The 19,986-nt window shown below is 38.8% G+C and overlaps 2 protein-coding genes across 2 annotated transcripts in view; one reads left to right on the top strand and one right to left on the bottom strand.

Annotated features, from left to right (window-relative positions):
- ELAPOR2 (endosome-lysosome associated apoptosis and autophagy regulator family member 2) overlaps positions 1 to 11,352 on the top strand; it is a 272,270-nt gene extending 260,918 nt beyond the window's left edge. Inside the window, exons 23-24 of the mRNA XM_050785249.1 lie at positions 8,671 to 8,773; positions 10,870 to 11,352. Coding sequence (XP_050641206.1) covers positions 8,671 to 8,773; positions 10,870 to 11,068 — 302 coding nt within the window. The 3' untranslated portion in view covers positions 11,069 to 11,352. The remainder of the gene's footprint in view (positions 1 to 8,670; positions 8,774 to 10,869) is intronic.
- Positions 1 to 19,986, bottom strand: part of GRM3 (glutamate metabotropic receptor 3) — a 102,256-nt gene that overhangs the window by 62,470 nt on the left and 19,800 nt on the right. The window contains exon 2 of the mRNA XM_050785253.1: positions 15,625 to 16,480. Coding sequence (XP_050641210.1) covers positions 15,625 to 16,480 — 856 coding nt within the window. The remainder of the gene's footprint in view (positions 1 to 15,624; positions 16,481 to 19,986) is intronic.

Genomic DNA, 19,986 nt, shown 5'->3' with positions numbered 1-19,986 from the left:
CCGAAGACATGGTGATCTGTAGCCTGATTATTATTATTTTTTTTCAATTTACTATTGATTCTCGGAAATAACAGTATGATATTGCAAATATTGATCTGATGCAATTTGATGCTCTCAGAGGAAGGAGTGAAGTATGTAGTTGGAGGCCTTTCCTATGAGTCATTCTTTAAGACATTATTATAACAATTAATGAGTTAACAAATACCTTCTTGGATTATTAAGATTTTGAAACAATGTTTTATTATTACTGCAAATGCACATAGGTGAGCTGAGCCCAATGGCAATGAGACTGCATCCTTTTTCTAAATACAAACCTTGTTTTTTTTCTTTTCTGTTTAGGAAGCAGGAGCAGAAAATAATGTGTGAGTAGGAAACAGATAGACTTGGGTCTTCAAGTCTCTAAAGCCACTTAGTTTTGCAAATTGGAGAAAGACATTTAACACTTTTGAGACTCATTTAAATTTATAAAATAGAGGGAAATAATATCTACCCACCTGATGGATTTTTGTGAGAATTAATGAATAAAATATATAAAATGGTTATGTCAGGCCAGTGGCAATCAATAAATGCTAGTTTTCTTTTTTCTTCTTTTCCTTTCAGATTAAAATTTAATTGGTTTTAACTTAAATTCAGGGTGAAAATGATAGACCAACGATCACAGCCAATGTGGTTTTAGAGAAGTTTATATGTTTTTTATACAAGGGGACTAAAACACACATTTTATATTTAATCTATAAAATCAAAACAACACTTTATGGTTTCAATTTAATTTTTAATTTCCCAAGGAATTCTGAATTTGTTAATGAAATCTTAATTGTATTCTAAAAATTACAACTTTTAGGAAGCCTTTTCTGACCCTCTGCTCACTGTGATCCCTCTTTTGTATCTAAATACTATGCAACTTATAGCTCTCTTAAGAGGCCAGTGATGAACTGTTGTGTATTGTAAAAGTTATATTCTCTTATTGCCCTTACTAGTTGCTAAGATACTTGATGGCAGAAAGAATTTTTTACTCTTTTTATCTCATCTTTTGTAGTACCTGACACTGTTTCACACTGAATACTAAAGATTCTCTGAAAAGTTTCATAATTATAGCATTGTGTTGTTTTTTCTATGTACATATGTCACCATTGCCCACAAATCCTCTTCATATTAAAAAGGAAAATTCTCTAGCAGCACTAGTTCTAAAACAATCAATTCCAAATTCTGTCTTTGCTTTATCATGAAGAACAAATTTGTAAGAAGTTTGCTATGGTGACTGGGCACACTGGCTCACACCTATATTCCCAGCACTTTGGGAGGCTGAGGTGGGCGGATCACGAGGTCAGGAGTTCAAGACCAGACTGGCCAACACAGTGGAACCCTGTCTCTACTAAAAATACAAAAATTTGCTGGGCATGGTGGCATGCACTTGTAGTCCCAGCTACTTGGGAGGCTGAGGCAGGAGAACTGCCTGAACTCGGGAGGCAGAGGTTGCAATGAGCTGAGATCATGCCACTGCACTCCAGTCCAGGTGGCAGGGCAAGACTCTGTCTCAAAAAAACCCAAAAAAACAAACAAACAAAAAAAGAAGTTTGCTATGGTAAAACATAAAACAAGAGACTAGTTGCTAGCCAACTTGTTTACTCTAGGGGTAGAAAGTATAATCTTGTCTCAAAGTGCAATTTAAATAGCTTAAATAACTTAGACTGTGGCAGATAAGCTTTTTGATGTGCTGCTGGATTCGGTTTGCCAATATTTTATTGAGGATTTTTGCATCAATGTTCATCAGGAATATTGACCTGAAGTTTTCTATTTTTGTTGTATCTCTGCCAGGTTTTTGTATCAGGATGTGCTGGCTTCATAAAATGAGTTAGGGTGAAGTCCTTCCTTTTCAATTATTTGGAATAGTTTCAGAAAAAAATGATACCAGCTCCTCTTTGTACCTCTGGTAGAATTCAGCTGTAAATTTATCTAGTCCTGGTCTTTCTTTAGTGGGTAGGCTGTTTATCACTTCCTCAATTTCAGAACATGTTATTGGTCTCTTCAGCAATTCAACTTCCTCCTTGTTCAGCCTTGGGAAAATGTATGTGTCCAGGAATTTACCCATTTCTTCTGTATTTTCTAGTTTATCTGCATAGAGGTGTTTACCTCTCTGATGGTTGTTTGTATTTCTGTGGGGTCAGTGGCGATATCCCCTTTATCATTTTTTATTGTGTCTATTTGATTCTTCTTTCTTTTCTTTACTAGTCTAGCTAGCAGTCTATCTATTTAATTATTTTTTCCCAGAAACCAACTCATGGATTCATTGATATTTTGAATGGTATTTTATAAGTCTTTATCTCCTTCAGTTCCTCTCTGTCTCCGTTATTTCTTGTCTTCTGATAGCTTTTGGGGTTTGGTTGCTCTTGGTTCTTTAGTTTTTAGTTGCAATGTTAGGGTGTTGATTTGAGATCTTTATAGCTTTTTGATGTGGGAATTTAGTGCTATAAATTTCCCTCTTAAAACTGCTTTATCTACATCACAAAGATTCTGGTAGATTGTCTCTTTGTTCTCATTGGTTTCAAAGAACTTTTTGATTTCTGCCTTAATTTCATTATTTACCCAGGAGTCAGTCAGGAGCAGGTTGTTCAATTTCCATGTAGTTGTGTGGTTTTGAGTGAGTTTCTTAATCTCCTGGAATGCAAGCCTGGTTCAACATATACAAATCAATAAGCATAATTCATCACATAAACAGAACTAAAGACAAAAAACACATGATTATCTCAACAGACATAGAAAAGGCCTTCAATATAATTCAACATCCCTTCAGGTTAAAAACTGTCAATAAACTAGGTATTGATGGAACATACCTCAAAATAATAAGATCCACTTATTATAGACCCACAGGCAATATCCTACTGAATGGGCAAAAGCTGGAAGCATTCCCTTTGAAAACCAGTGCAAGACAAGGATGCCCTCTCTGTCTACTCCTATCCAATATATTATTGGAAGTTCTGGCCAGGACAATCATTCAAGAGAAAGGAATAAAGGGTATTCAAATAGGAAGAGAGGAAGTCAAACTTTCTCTGTTTGCAGATGCCATGATCTTTAAAAAAACTTATCATTCTCAGCCCAAAAGCTTCTTAAGCTGATAAGCAACTTTAGCAAAGTATCAGAATACAAAATCAGTGTGTAAAAATCACAAGCATTCCTATACACCAACAATAGATGAGCATAGAGCCAAATCATGAATGAATTTCCATTCACAATTGCTAGGAAGAGAATAAAATACCTAGGAATACAGCTAACAAAGGAAATGAAGGACCTCTTCAAGGAGAATGTATTGTCTGCTCTCACTCTGCTAATAAAGACATACCCAAGACTAGGTAATTTATAAAGGAAAGAGGTTTACAGACTCAGAGTTCCACACGGCTGGGAGGCCTCAATCATGGTAGGAGGTGAATGAGGACCAAAGTCACATAAACATGGTGACAGGCAAGAAGGGGGGAACTCTCCTTTATAAAACCATCAGAACTTGTGAGACTTACTCATTATTAGGAGAACAGCATGGGAAGGATCTGCCCCCATGATTCAATTACCTCCCACTGGGTCCCACCCATGACATGTGGGAATTATGGGCGCTACAATTCAAGATAAGATTTGGGTGGAGACACAGCCAAACCATATCAATCCACCCCCGGCCCCTCCCAAATCTCATGGCCTAACATTTCAAAACCAATCATGCCTTTCCAAGAGTCCCCCAAAGTCTTAACTCATTTCAGCATTAACTGAAAAGTTCACAGTCTGAAGTCTCATCTGAGACAAGGCAAGTCCCTTTGCCTATGAGCCTGTAAAATCAAAAGTACATTAGTTACTTCATATATACAATGGGGGTACAGGCATTGGGTATACACACCCATTTCAAATGGGAAAAATAGGCCAAAATGAAGGGGCTATAGGACCCATGCAAGTCCAAAATCCAGCGGGGCAGTCAAATCCTTTTTTTTTTTTTTTTTTTTTTTTTTGAGACGGAGTCTCGCTCTGTCGCCCAGGCTGGAGTGCAGTGGCGCGATCTCGGCTCACTGCAAGCTCCGCCTCCTGGGTTCACGCCATTCTCCTGCCTCAGCCTCCGGAGTAGCTGGGACTACAGGCGCCCACAACCGCGCCCGGCTAATTTTTTGTATTTTTAGTAGAGACGGGGTTTCACCATGGTCTCGATCTCCTGACCTTGTGATCCGCCCGCCTCGGCCTCCCAAAGTGCTGGGATTACAGGCGTGAGCCACCGCGCCCGGCAAGTCAAATCTTAAAGTTCCAAAATGGTCTCCTTTGTCTCCATGTCTCACATCCAGGTCAAGCTCATGTAAGAGGTGGGTTCCCATGGTCTTGGGCAGCTCCACCCCTCTGGCTTTGTAGGGTATAACTCCCCTTCTGGCTGCTTTCATGGGCTGTGTTTTCTGTGGCTTTTCCAGGTACACAGTGCAAGCTGTAGGTGGATCTACCATCCTCAGTTCTGGAGGATGGTGGCCCTCTTATCACAGCTCCCCCAGGCAGTCCTCGGATGGGGAATCTGTGTGGGGGCTCACACTCCACTTTTTCCTTCTCCACTGCCCTAGAAGAGGTTCTCCATGAGGGCTCCGCCCCTGTAGCATACCTCTCCCTGGATACCCAGGTGTTTCCATACATCCTCTGAAATCCAGACTGAGGTTCCCAAACCTCAATTATCGTCTTCTGTGCACATGCAGGCCCAACATCATGTGTAAGTCACCAAGTCTTGGGGCTTGCACCCTCTGAAGCAACAGCCTGAGCTCTATGTTGGCCCCTTTTAGCTACAGTTGGGATGCAGGGCACGAAGTGCCGAGACTGCACAAAGCACTGAGGCCCTGGGCCTAGCCCAGAAAACCATTTTTTTCCTCTAGGCCTTCTGGGTTGTGATGGGAGGGGATGTTGTGATGGGAGGGGATTCTGTGAAGGTCTCTGTCATGTCCTGGAGACATTTTCCCGATTGTCTTGGCAATTAACATTTGGCTCCTCACTACTTATGCAGATGTATGCAGCCGGCTTGAACTTCTGTTTAGAAAATGGGTTTTTCTTTTTTATCGCATTGTCAGGCTGCAAATTTTCCAAATTTTTACACTCTCCTCTTTTAAATGTAAGTTCCAATTCCAATACATATTTGTGAGTACATAAAACTGAATGCCTTTAACAGCACCCAAGTCACATTTTGAGTGTTTTGCTGCTTAGAAATTTCTTCTGCCAGATACCCTAAATCATCTCTCTCAAGTTCAAAGCTCCACAAATCTCTAGGGCAGTGACAAAATGCTGCCAGTTTCTTTGCTAACACATAACAAGAGTCGCCTTTGCTCCAGTTCCCAACAAGTTCCTCATCTCCACCTGAGACCAATTCAACTTGGACTTCATTGTCCATATCATTATCAGCATTTTGGTCAAACCGTTCAACAAGTTTCTAGGAAGTTCCAAACTTTCCCACATTTTCCTGTCTTCTTCTGAGCCCTCCAAACTTCCACCCTTTGCCTGTTACCCAGTTCCAAAGTTGCTGCCACATTTTCAGTATCTTTAGAGCAACAGCCCCCTCTACTGGTACCAATGTATTGTATTAGTTCATTTTCACTCTGCTAATAACGACATACCTGAGACTGGATAATTATAAAGAAAAAGATGTTGAATGGACTCAAAATTCCACATGGCTAAGGAAGCCTCACAATCAACACAGAAGGCAAAGGAGGAGCAAAGGCATATCTTACATGGCAGCAGGCAAGAGAACATTCACAGGAGACTGGCTGTTTTATAAAACCTTCAGATCTCATGAGACTTATTCACTATCATGACAACAGCATAGAGAAGACCTGCCCCCATGATTCAATTACTTCCCATTGAGTCCCTCCCATGACACATGAAAATTATAGAGCTATAATTTAAGATGAGATTTGGGTGAGGACACAGCCAAACCATATCAGAGAACTACAAACTACTACTCAAGGAAATAAGAGACAGCACAAACAAACGAAAAAACATTCTATGCTTATGGATAGGAAGAATCAGTATCATGGAAATGACCACACTGCCCAAAGTAATTTATAGATTCAATGCTTTTCCCATTAAATTACCATCGACATTCTTCACAGAATTAGAAAACACTACTTTAAAATTCATATGGAACCAACAAAGAGCCCATATAGCCAAGACAGTCCTAAGAAAAAGAAAAAAACAAAGGTGGCAGCATCATGTTACCTGACTTCAAACTATACTACAAGGCTACAGTAACCCAAACAGCGTAGTACTGGTACAAAAACAGACACATAGACCAATGGAACAGAATAGAGATCTCAGAAATAAGACCAAACATCAACAATCATCTGATCTTTAATGAACCTGACAAAAACATGCAATGGGGAAAGGAGTCCCTATTTAATAAATGCTGCTGGGAAAACTGGCTAGTCATATGCATAAAATTAAAATAGGATCTCTTCCTTGTACCTTATACAAAAATTAACTCAAAATGGATTAAATACTTTGATGTAAACCCCAAAACTATAAGAACCCTATAAGAAAAACTAGGCAATGCAATTCAGGACATAGGCATGAGCAAAGATTTCATGATTAAAACATCAAAAGCAATTGCCACAAAAGTAAAAATTGACAAATGAGATCTAATTAAACTAAAGAGATTGTGCACAGCAAAAGAGACTATTCTCAAAGTGAACGACCAAACGGAATGGGAGAAAAATTTTGCAGTCTATTCATCTGACAAAGCCAGAATCTACAAGGAACTTAAACTTATTAATAAGCATTATTTAAAAGTCAAGAAACAACAGATGGTGGCAAGGCTTTGGAGAAATTGGAATGCTTTTACACTGTTGGTGGGAATGTAAATTGGATCAACCATTGTGGAAGACAGTGTGGGAATTCCTCAAAGACCTTGAACCAGAAATACCATTTGACCCAGCAATCTCATTACTGGGTATATATCCAAAGGAATGTAAATCATTCTGTCCATTGCAGCACTATTCACTATAGCAAAGACATGAAACCAACCCAAATGCCCATCAGTGATAGACTGGATAAAGAAAATGTGGTACATATACACCATGGAATACTATGCAGCCAAAAAAATGGAATGAGATCATGTCCTTTGCAGGGATATGGTTGGAGCTGGAAGCCATTATCCTCAGCAGACAAACACAGGAACAGGAAACCAAACACCACATGTTCTCAGTTATATGTGGGAGCTGAACAATGAGAACACATGGACACAGGGAGAAGAATAACACACACTGGGGCCTGTCAGGGATGTGGGGGGAGGGAGAACAGCAGGATCAATAGCTAAGGCATGTGGGGCTTAATACCTAGGTGATGCATTGATAGGTGGGGCAACCCACCATGACACACGTTTACCTATGCAAGAAACCTGTATGTTCTGCACATGTATCTTGAGACATAAAATAAAATAAAATAAAATAAAATAAAATAAAATAAAATAATAAATAACCTAGACCAATGGCTCTTAAACTATCCTCCTATACTTCAGTTCTGTATGTGTCAACCCCACTCTAAAACTAAAAGAGAAATAATCATCTTTTCCAAAGTGGCTGATTAAAGTAATACATTAAACTGCCTTAATTAAAAAAAAAAAGGTACATTTGAGAAACTTCTGTTACTTTACTTCTTGTGTGCTAGGAAGAATGAATTGGACAAGTAGTAGGTTAATATTAGTGGAAGTCTTAGAATATCTAATCATACTTGGTCCAGCAGCTTTGTGTGTATGAATATGATTTTGTAGTTTGTAGTTGAGATGTTAATTTGTAAATTGAAGTTATGGTCAACTCTGTGCTGGTAAAATTGTTTATTTTTTAAAAAAGAAAAAAGAGAATGGAATCTTTGAATATTCTGGAATGTTATTACTATAACTTTGGAGGACTTTGCCATGTTAACAAATTCTAAAATACTTTAGACAGTTGAATGAATCCTTTGATTATCATAGTTTGGAGCGTAGGTACAGTAGCCCCAGGAACAGTGCTAAGGGTTCAGGGAAGAAACACAAAGACTGACTAGCTAACCTTGCCTGCTGATGTCACATGAAGAGATTAGGAGTATTGTGGACCCCTGCTAAGTGTTTATGGTAAGAGGCAGGTGAAAATGGTGACTAGTTTTCAAGTTCTTTAGCCATCCTTCTCAATGCCTGCTCCTCAGAGTATAACATCAGCATCCTTAATCTTTAGGATGTATGCTCATTGTTCAGGCATTATGAAAATTTTACTAAGTTTCTGTGAAGGCTTACTAAACTCAACTTTAGGATAGACTTCCCATACTCTCATGTTCCATTGGATAATCGTATAATCTTTTAAATTTCTTTAGAGAACATTCCTCTATTTCAGTATGTGATTGCTATCCCAGTGAGTACAGCAATCGGATAGCTTTTCTGACACACTGAAAATACTTCCTTCTGTATGTTGGCTTCTCAGTGTCCTGCTCAGGATGAGTAATAACATAAAGGTATACAGAAGTGGAAAAAACATATTTTCAACTTTACTATGACAAAGTTTCCAGAGATTAGAAACCTTTAGAAGATTATGTTGTTGTTGGGATAATACAAGCTATCTTGAGAGGAACATAGATAAGGTAAACTGATTTTTAAACAGGATTTTAGTTGCATTAAAAAAATACTTAGAATATTTTTTTTCCAATCTCCAGATACCTTTGCAAGTGATATTCCTGTAAATATACCACAGTGTCCAAAAAAGTCTGGAAACAACAAGGAAATAGTATATTTACTATACTTTTTTCTGACTAGCAGGTTGGTACGATCCATTTCTTTCATACTTCATTGGGGATGATTACTTTTTTCTGCCTCACACACAGGATGTTTAAACGATTCATAATAAATTAAGGATTATTAAATATTAAAGACAATAATAATAGCAACTATAATGATAATAGTAAAAATAACAAGCAGTAGCAGCAGCAGCAGAAAGCACAGGCCTAAGTGGAAAATTAGGTTTCCTAGAGGCTCCTGTTCTCCACTGCATGACCTTAAAATGGGAATCATTTCTCAAGCCTCTAAGACACCAAAGCACAGATGCACGGTGCATAAACAAATAAGTGACCACATTAGTGGTGCCCTTTGGGGGTTTAAATCTTATTCTTGTGACCCCAGGAAGCTGACCAGAGAGAAAGGGGAAGAAAGAAGTACAGGATATTTATCTTTATATTTGGGAAATTCTTTTGATCAGCAGAGCTGGAACAAGTTTCTGTGCTTTTGTGGGAACTACAAATGTTCCAGGGGAGGAAGCAAGATCAAGAGCAGTTTGCTCTTTCAGGGACTTCAAAGCCCATTCATCTAAAGATGTGGCCATTACCATTTTGGCTTCCTCACTGTGCCTTGGATGGCCCTGTACTTTTCAAGAGGAGAGACTTGCTGGGTTGGGGCCAGCTAAAACGTTATTCCTTGGAGTGCAGTGTCCCAGAAAATCTGCCCTTACTGGCCTGTGCTCTGTGATTATAGTCCCAACCAGGAGTGATCCTTGTTCCTATTGGATGAATCAGACACAGAGGTGAGTAGGGTGGCAAGGCTAGACTACCCATTTTCTGCCTCTTCTCCTCTTCCAGGTGTAGAGAATCGTAAACATAAGAAGGCGGCTGGACTGTCTCCACCAGGCTCTAGGTCTCTGATCTCAGTAGTCTGTCTCTTCACTGGTACCAAAAAAAAAAAAAAAAAAAAAAAAAAAAAGGCAACCAACCAACTAACTAAGCCAACCAAGCAAACAAATATAAAAGAAAACTGTCTTAGCTTAGCTGTGCGTACTATTCCATCCTGTTATGGTCACCAGACCATCAGTAACAGGGAATTGTCCTCTTCACATATAAGTGAAGCCCTGGGAGTAAGATTTCTTCAGGGATCCTAGATCTTTTCTGGGCATAAGATACATTATAATTTCCCAATCCAAACCAAAGCAGAACAAAAATCCTAGGGCAACAACCTAACATTATAGGCTATAATAATCATGCTTTTATACCTTAGAATTGTTTTTGGTAGTTAAATGCTGGTGTAAGCTCTATGAAGCAGGAAATGCATCTGTCTTATTTACTGTTGGGTCCTCAGGTCCTAGCATGACATCAAAACGTATCCTTGGAATGAATGACTAAATCAGGACCTTGGCAGTTTACTCTGTCACCTATTCGTTATGTGAACTTGGATGAATTTTCTTTTGTGTTACGTTCTAAGTATCTCCATTCTCAGACAGTTTAGCCTAACCCTGAGAATTGCAGAGAGGAATGGCATAAATGTTATTCCTGAGATAATGCCTACGTGACATTGGATGTGTCTTGGGGCACTTCTGGCAGTTATGTTTAGCAAATGGAAGCTCTTTTTTTTTTTTTTTCCCTTCAAACTGGGTGTACTCCAGTTACCACATCACTCTGACAGTTGAGTTCACTTTTGTGTGCTTCAGTAAGTGAAGATAATAATGCTGACATCCTGAATTTTCACCTCTGTCAAGTGAGAAGTAGGGACAAGCTCATCTTTGAGGAAGGCCTTTTGTAACTCTATGATTTGATTCTATTCGACTTTCTGGAACTGGTCTCAGAATAAAAAGTGAGAAAGAATGTACTGTACTGTGAACATAATCAAGTGATACCCCATTTCTTTAGATGTTTCACAGACCTCTCTACTTCCTTTTCTTTAACTGTATTGCATAGTTTAAACTTTCTTTTACATCATAAACTCATGAAATTTTACTCAAAGTAAGTTTGAAAATTCACATGACACCAAACATAATTCTCATTTAAATATTTACTTAAGGATTCTGGATGACATGACTCTTACACATGGAAATAATTTTACTGAACAATTAAACATGATTTGAAACTTTATTTATTTTTAAATATACTAAGGTTTGGAATCCAAGGCTTAGCGTTCAAAGTTTGGCTGTTTGATGAACCACCTTTGCGTCAACTGAAAAAGTGGACCAGGAGCATTAAAGGTATGTTAAAAAGAAATAAGAAAAGGGAACATATTACAAACCTATTGATTATCTTTCATTCTGTCAACAGCATTTCATTAATATTTAGAATGGATCAGACACTGTGGTAGATGTTTGGGATCAAATACATCAATTTCCAACAGTCCTTGTGCACATACAAAAACAGCACTGGGTCAGGTGACATGAATTTCACCTGGCCCCTGTTACTAACCGGCTAACAGTCCTGGCCCCTGTTGCTAACCAGCTGACTGACCTTGGGCAAGTCACTTTCAATTCTTGGGATTCATCTGTAAAACAGTGATGGGTCTCTTCCAGCTTTAATGATATTTGGTTACATTTATCTCAAATGAAATGATAGAATATAACTAAAGGAGAATACTTAGGTAAAAGCAAGTCACTCTAGAAGTCATAACACTTTTCTTTCTTGACATTCATTTGTTAATAAAATTTATACGTTAAAATGTTTCCAAAGCAATCATATTATAAATCAATTGATTGATTGCTTTTTATAATTTCTCACTCCTTTAGTAAACATTTACACAATGTCTGCTGTATGCCAGAAACCATGCTGAGTATTTGAGATCAGAGATGAAATATATGTATTATGCCTTGAAAGAGCCCACAATCTAGTAATAAAGATAGAGAAGAAAACATAAGTTTTGGTGTTAAGTGCTATACAAAATCAACAAATATTTACTGAATGCCTATTATGCTTGGGATGCCTTGTGAACGAAATTGATAATGATTTCTGTTTTTGTGGTGCTTATATTCTAGTGTGAGGATCAAACAATAAAGAATAAATACGAAAGTAATAGACGATGTAGTATGACGGAAGGGGAAAACGTCATGGGGTAAAAAAACAAAAGGTAGAGCAGGTTACAAGGGAAATAGGGGCATCTGTAGTGGGCATTGAAGGTAATGCATTGCGCTGTTAAAAATGGCCAGAGTAGGTCTCACTGAGAAGATAACATTTAAATGAAGACTTGAAAGAAGTAGGGAATGGATTAACCACAGAAATATCTGCGGTAGGGGCAATATAGGCAGAGAGAACTGGCAATGGAAAAGCCCTAATGTTGGAAACAAGGGTGGCTGGAGTGACGTGAGAAAGAAAGAGAGTAAAAGGTTAGGAAAGGAGAGCAGTCAGGATAGGTAGGGGCAGAGCAGGGGGGTCGTGCAGGACATTGTAAGGATGTTGACTTTCACTATGAGTGAAACAAGGGAACTCAAGTGGTTTTGGGTAGAGGAAGGACTTTAACTTAGATTTTAATAGGGCATCCTGGCTATTATGCAGATAATAGATTGTCTAGGTTGGAGGTAGGCAACAATAAATCAATTAGGGGGCTATCACAGAAATATAGGCTAGAGATGGTGGTGTGGACCAGGGTGGTAGCAGTTGAGATGATGATAAGTCATCAGATTCTGGACCTATTTTGAAGGTAGCGCCAACAAGAGATTTTGGTGGATTGGATATAAAGTATGAAGGAAGGCAAAATCCCAGATGGATATGGGAATAAGAAGGGGCATTTATCTCAGTTTGGGAAGTATAGGAATGATTCCTAAAGGAACTATCAATTAAATTGAATCTTGAAGAGACACAGGAATAACTGAAGATGCCAGATAAGGCAGGTGGGGGTGGAGAGAGAGTCTTCTAGATAAAGAAATAGCATTCACAGGAAGTATGCAGGCAAAAATAGAGGCATGGCATGTTTGGGTCACTGCAAGCAGTGTTAATGGAAGGAAGAGTGAATGTGGAGCATACAGCAGGAAATGAACCTAGAGACCTGGGCAGTGGTTAGCTCCTATGCCAGGAGAGATTACTATTTAGAAGAATTTTTAGCAAGGCATAGCTCTAAAAATCTGTTTTTCAAAAGGAATATTTAAATTGGGTTAGCTTCAAATAAGATCCATGTTGACCAATGCTGGAACTAGCTAGTGGGAACACATCTGAGTACCAGGAAGTATTTTAATCTATTTTAAAATTCTCAGGAGGCCTAGTTTTTTAATCCTATAATGATGAGAGCTATTGGGGAATTGGCTAAAAGTGTCCCTTGTCAGAAGAATCTTGAAGTAAATATATTGAGTACATGCAAATGGCCAGAAGAAGACTTTTTCAGCCTAATTGAACAGATTAACAGATTGTTTAGTGTCTGCTAAGTGTGTAGTATTGTGCCTAGTTTATTGCCACAATATTCAAGTTAGAAAAACAACGATACTGTTTCAGAAAAAAAGTAAAACAAATCTGCTTTTCAATAGCTAGGAAAAAATATTCCATAGTGCATCTCAAGCTTAAAGCAGTAATAATGCATACATACTTATAATCTTTTACCTAGTTCTAAGTTAAAAATATACATATATTTAGTCATATACAGGTTACTGTAAACTGAAATCTGCATTCTATTATTATAGTCAGTTCTTTGACTTATTTTTAAAATGTACTAGTTAGCTAACTTAGCATTGTGGTATCCTCCCTTAGTAATGTATTTTCTTGTCCAATTCTCACTGCTAAGAATATTTACCTTGTGGCTGGTCTAAATTCCCTCTCTTTTATGTAGTTTAAATCTGTTTTTCACCCTCCTACTCTCTTCAGAGATGGAGAATGACTGGTAATGTCTGACAAATTGAGAAGGCTAAAATAGCACTTTGTGGTCAGGTTTGCACAGCCAAACTGAATGGTAGACTTGAAACGAGTAATTGAACAAGATAGACAAAAAGAAGATACTTTTGTTTTGTTTATCCAAATAATGCCCTTATTTCTTTACTTTTCTTTGCCTTTTAAGACCCAAGAAGTCACTGGAATGAAGGAACATGTTTTGGTTACATAAAACACCTTGCAAAGGCTTTCTGAATTCTAAGAGTTCCTTTTATTTTAGCTGCTGATGAGTGAATATATTTGTATATTTGCATACTAAAAAGTCAGAAATGAACTAGAATAACAAAGTTAATTAATATATGTGGTCAGTAAAGATAAATAATATCCTGAAGGGTAGTCTGATGGGGAGTATGTGCTGAATTCTTATTCATCTTTAAGTATTAAGTGCATTGCAGATGGCTTTTATGAATACCTGAGAGTTCATTTATTTTTAGAGTAAAGATATTCTTTTTTTACTGACTCCAAGGTCCATTCTCACTTTTTAGAGATGTCAATAGGAACTGACCTGGGATTTGAAGATGAATGCTGATTTATTACTCTATTTATTTATTTACTTATTTATTTGTTATTTCTATATGAAATACACTTACGGGAATACAGGGCACAGAAAAAGTTTAATCTTTACCACTTTTAGCAGTCATTCTAATGATAAGAAGTGGTGTCCATCAGATGAATTGGAGGAATTACTGACATAATTGATTTTGACTACTTTTGGCCCTCTCTGGGGAAAGTAAAGAAGTTATGCAACATGCAGGCTGGTAATTTTTTTGTGCTTATTTTCAAGGCAGCCTTGCAGGTAAGAATTATGGAATAGAAGCCAATGGTCATGAGGTCTTTTTTCATTACTACCTGTGATTTCATAGACCACTTGACTTCTGAGTGACCACTTATAAGGGAGATGTGAGAACTGCCATTTGCGCCAATGGTAGTATGAGTTGAGCCTATAAACTTTCACGTCTTGGATGATAATTCCATGGAAGCAGACTAGACATTGTGCAGACTGGAGCGATGCGTGAGTGGCATGAGAGGTATTAGTAATTTAGGCTGATGAAAGCATTTTATCACTGTAATTTTTTGGCATCAAAATCTTTGTGCCCCCAAATATTACTTACTATTTTATGATTTGGGATTAAGCTACAGTTCCCAGAACAAGTGCTTTAATAAGCAGATATCCCATGTACCCTAGTAGAGAATGTAGACCTAAAGATTTTGTGCTTTTTATGTAGTAATGTATTCAATGCAATATTAGAGTTAGAGAAATATTTAGACTGTATTTAGAAATAAATAAATAGGCAGCAGAAATCACTTTGAATACACCTTTGTATGATGTTCACTATTGTATCAGAATGACTTCCATTAGTCTTCAACCTGCTTATACTCAAGCTTCCAGAAAAAGAGTTTCATTTCATATTTTGAGAAAATCCCCAACTATTAATAATATATAAATGTTTTGGTATAGCAGAAAAAGAAACTGAATGCCTAGAAATTACTGTGGTCTGAGTATCTTTTCTATTTTGTCCCTAATTAGGCTCTGGGAGATCAGTGACTTTTTTTTTCTCTCTCTCTCTCTCTCTCTCTCACCCACTGTGAAAGTTATGAGATTTCTTTGCTCAAATCACCCACAAGGAAGGCTTGGAAGTTCATGTTCCCTAGAGAGTTGCCAATTCTGCTAAAGAAGATTAAATGCCCATATGACACATGCCATAATCCTGCAGCCAACAACAACAAAGAACTCAAATCTAGCCTGGTCCTAATGTAGGGAGCTACCACAGTGGGCTGTCAGACCCACCTGAGGCCCCTTTCGTTGCCATGTCGTTTACCAGCCGAGACGTTCATTCAGAAATGAGTAAGAATATTAGAGAACCATCCTATCGCATCCTGGAATATTTGGTTAACAGTTTGAACCCTTTTTATGGCTCTGAAACAATTATTTCTGAGTTGGGCACAGAGGCCTTTGATTCCTATTTGATTTCACCTGTTTGCACCTGAGAAGATGTTTAAAGGCTGTTGGCTTACCCGTGAAGTTGATTTTCAGCAAGTAATCCTTGTACAACTTCTTCCCATCCAGGATCTTCATAGCATCACAAAGCTTGGTAGTGTTGGGACAGAGGGTGCGCTGCATTTTGTGCAAAGCGTGGGCCATGGCATACACCGCGTTAACCACAAACATGATCTTGGACTCTTGCTCGTAGTTGCTGCTGTCGATGGCCAGGTGCTTGTCGCAGACGCGCCTGTGGTTGCGCTTGTTCTGGAGGCTGCACTGGAACTTTTGCTCCCAGAAGTCCCGGAACCAGGGATTGCGGTGGTTGTTGTAGGGGTTGAGGCTCTGGAAGTAGCGGTCGAACTGGCGGACAGGCTGCGAGGCCAGCTCCAGGGTGATGGCGCCGTAGGCCACATGCTCGCTGCCCTTGATGATGCTCTCCTGCGCACCCCAGCCGTCGCTGGCCACCCAGGTGAAGGAGGCGTTGGCGCGGCTGGCGGCGGCAATGAGCTCCCGCGAGTCGTCGCTGCGCATGAAGAGGACCACGACGCGCGCGTTGGGCTTCTGCAGCAGTTCTCGGATCACGCTGTCGTAGGACTTGCGGATGTTGGAGCGGCCCACCTTCTCCGCTGTAGCGATGCAGATGTTGCGCAGGCGGGCTTCCTGCTCGAAGGCCTCGATCCCTGTCTCTCCGTAGTCACCCTCAGAGGCCACTGTGGAAACGTAGGTCCAGTTGAAGAAGCGCAGGATTTCAGCCATGGCTTTGGCTTGGTAGAAGTCGGGGGGCACGGTCCTGGCAAAATAATCATAGCGCGACTTGTCACTGAGTTTGGCGCTGGTGGATGCATAGCTGATCTGAGGGATCTGGAAGAGCCGCAGCAGGTTTGCCACCTGGGGGAGGGAGAAGAAGGACCTTTGTTAGAAACCCAGAGGTAAGTGACGACATGAAAATGAATAATAGCATCCATACCTTTTACTGACTCCCTTTCCCCCTCTACTCTAGATGGCTACATTTTTTTCTGATAGTTCTCGAGATGAATACCAGATGCTTCCTTGGATTCTGTATTTTGGACACTGGGAAGCAGGTCTCACACAGGTAGTGTGTGCATCAGGAAAGGACAGAGGAAAGAAATGAGAAGGGCACCACACTCTCTTCTATACTCTGTGCTAGACTCTAGACTAGGATAAACCTGTTCAGGGGCTCTCAGGTTGCTTTAAGTTTCTGGGGTCCTGCTATAGTTCAAGCAATGAACTACAGTGAATTGGCCAAACTCGATTTTTGACTGCATTTGTATAGAAAGAGCAAGGGTGTTGTCTAATTCTCACTTCCCCCTCTTTTGCTAAAAACAGCAGTCTCTGAAAGAGTTTAATTTGGAAACTGCATGCCACATGGGCAGTCCAGATTAGACATTTATCATCTAGGTTAAGCAAAAAAAAAAAAAAAAAAAAAAAAAAAAAAAAAAAAAAAAAAATCAATTATATTTAGTCCACCTACCAACATTTTAGGCATACACTTTTCTAAACTCCTGAAAATCTTGACCAATATTTTCTTTACTTTCTTTTTCTTTTTAAAATATTTTTCTGCTTGGACTATGTGAAAAGAAATCATACAGAATTATATTCTTATGTCATTTTTGAGTAAACAAATCAAATAAAAAGGTATTGAGGACCTTGTCAAGAACAGACCACCTTACTTCCAAGTATTTAAACCTAAATCTGAATCAAATATTTAAATTTTTTATAATTGACCTATCAACATGTTTATTGTTTTTATTTATTGTAGAATAAAAAGGAAAGTGACATTTGTTTATTGAGGAGCATTTTATGCATAGAGTATTTGCAGAGATATATATTTACAAATATCTAAACAGATTATATGCATACCGAATAATAAGGTTTTAAAAAGAATTTCTCCTGGCTACCTCATGTAGGAGAGTTCTTTCTCTATACTGACTTAAGTTAAATTATGTAACATACTAAGTGGATTTTAATCAGAAATGACATTGAATATTACAGTATGCTTTATCTACATTGGCATGAATATTAGTACTTTGAAATTTTTCCTTTTGGAGATTGTGGTTTCACGTTTATATTTGACATGTAGGAAGTACAGCTTGAAATAGGCAGCTGTTAGCAAAGAGCACAAGCAATATAAAACAACTGACATCTGAGCCCTGATTAATCATAATTTCATCTGGCAAGAGAAACCAACAGCCAAGTTCATACACAGCTACACAGCATGTTCTTGAATATCTGGCCTGCTATTAAAATCAACACTAGATATAGCCCAGAGCTATCAAAAATATTTCTGTATCTTTTCCAATCCTGCTACCTCTCAACCACAAATAAAACAGCTAGAAATCCAGGGCTTAACACATAATATAATGCAAAATTAAAACCCCAAATCTTTCTTGCATTTAGTATTCTTGAATCCGGGGGAATGGAGGTGAATGGGTGGATGAAGGGGTAAAGGCTAATATATTATTTATTTCTTCCCTTCTCAGGACTAGGAGACTCTGGACAAAATGGCGTATAGTGACTTATTTAGGCATAGGGATATTGCTTCACTCAACCTGATTGAAGTGGCAGGTGTCACCAAACAGGTACTGTCATTACTTCTAGAATGAGTGCCTGGCTTCCACTGGATTTATGTACCACTATGGAAGGCTTGGTAATAGGAGCCCTGTCTGTGCAATAGCTTGACTTTGTTAAGAGGTTTCTGGCTAGCACTGGAGAGGCCATCTCTTCTTGATACAATAATTTTCTCATCTTCAAGTTATATTAATCAGGACCTGAACCCCTCAGGGAGACAGAGAATGAAGGACCTAAAAAATATCTGGACATTATTTTCTGGCAGCGAAGAATCACAGTGAAACGATCCTAAACTGCTGAAATTTCCTCTCCCATAGGGGTAGGAGTAATGAGAAGCTGCTAAAAAATAAAAAAAAAAAAGTTCTTGTTTTTCAATGATAGGCTTCATGTCTAACTCTCCAGGATGTATGAGAAAAATTTACAATCAAGGCAGGCTTTGCAAGAGAACGAACTAGCCATAAAATAACAGCAATGTGGAAAAGATTCTCTGCATTGGAAAGGGGCACGATGAGCTGTAGCTTTGGGGAAGGCTGTGGGCTGGAATAAAACAACTATTGCCAGCATTTTAAGAATAATTTTATGTTCCTCTGTGCGTGTGTGTTTAATGAGGATACCACAACCGACTCTAGAAAAAGGAGGCACAGGCCGGGCGCGGTAGCTCAAGCCTGTAATCCCAGCACATTGGGAGGCCGAGATGGGCGGATTACGAGGTCAGGAGATCGAGACTATCCTGGCTAACACGGTGAAACCCCGTCTCTACTAAAAAAAAAAAAAATACAAAAAACTAGCCGGGCGAGGTGGCGGGCGCCTGTAGTCTCAGCTACTGGGGAGGCTGAGGCAGGAGAATGGCGTAAACCCGGGAGGCGGAGCTTGCAGTGAGCTGAGATCCGGCCACTGCACTCTAGCCTGGGTGACAGAGTGAGATTCCGTCTCAAATTAAAACAAAACAAAACAAAAAAAAACGCACATTTAGTGAGTTGAAACATGAGATTGGAACACAATAAGTATTATCTGAATTGTCTCACCTATATTGAATAGCATGGGGTGATAATATAGTCAAACTTCTGATATTCAGAGTTACATTAGAAACACATGTTATACAAATGAATGATGGAGTGAAGTGTTGAAGTAATTTTATCACAGTGAGCTGCTCCTTTTAAAATTAGTTTATTTAGATTATAAGGGTTAAAATACTTAAAAGTAAATACCATGAGAGGCAGTAGGTTATAAGTCTCTCTCCTTTCTCTTTCTCATCCACCCCAGCCTTATCTGTACAGAAGAATGTTACTTTGGTTTATTCATTTAAAAAATGTGTTTATTCTGTTGTAAAGCCAGGTACCAATGTACTGGGTATGTACACACACACACACACAAACATATTTTGTTCTTTTGATAGTCACAATAACCTTATGGTGGATATTATCTCTGTTTTAGATATGCAAAAACAGTTCTGCTAGGTGAAGAAACTTGTTCATAGTCATATGGTTAGAATGTGTGGGTGAAATCAAGGTGTAAAACCAGGTGTTTTGACTTCAAGTACTATGGCTATACCCTGACAGCTTCCTCTCTACCTTCTACTGTGTGACTATAAACCTGAGCCTTCAAACACAGAAAGGCATCCAGGTAGAAAGAATAAGAAGAACAGAAGCAATATTATGGTATACACCATAGACTACCTAGTTGCTGTCAGCAGGAACTTTCTTTTTAATACAAATTTAAAACTAGGGTTGGGGAATATCCAGGTAGTTGTTAACTGGGTTCCTGTCTCATTTGTCTAAAGCTTGGTTCTGGTATATTCTTGACTT

This window comes from Macaca thibetana, chromosome 3, assembly GCF_024542745.1.
Source record: "Macaca thibetana thibetana isolate TM-01 chromosome 3, ASM2454274v1, whole genome shotgun sequence".
Classification (NCBI taxonomy): Eukaryota; Metazoa; Chordata; class Mammalia; order Primates; family Cercopithecidae; genus Macaca; species Macaca thibetana.
The sequence above is the reverse complement of the archived record's forward strand: the minus strand, read 5'-3'. Positions and strand labels throughout refer to the sequence as shown.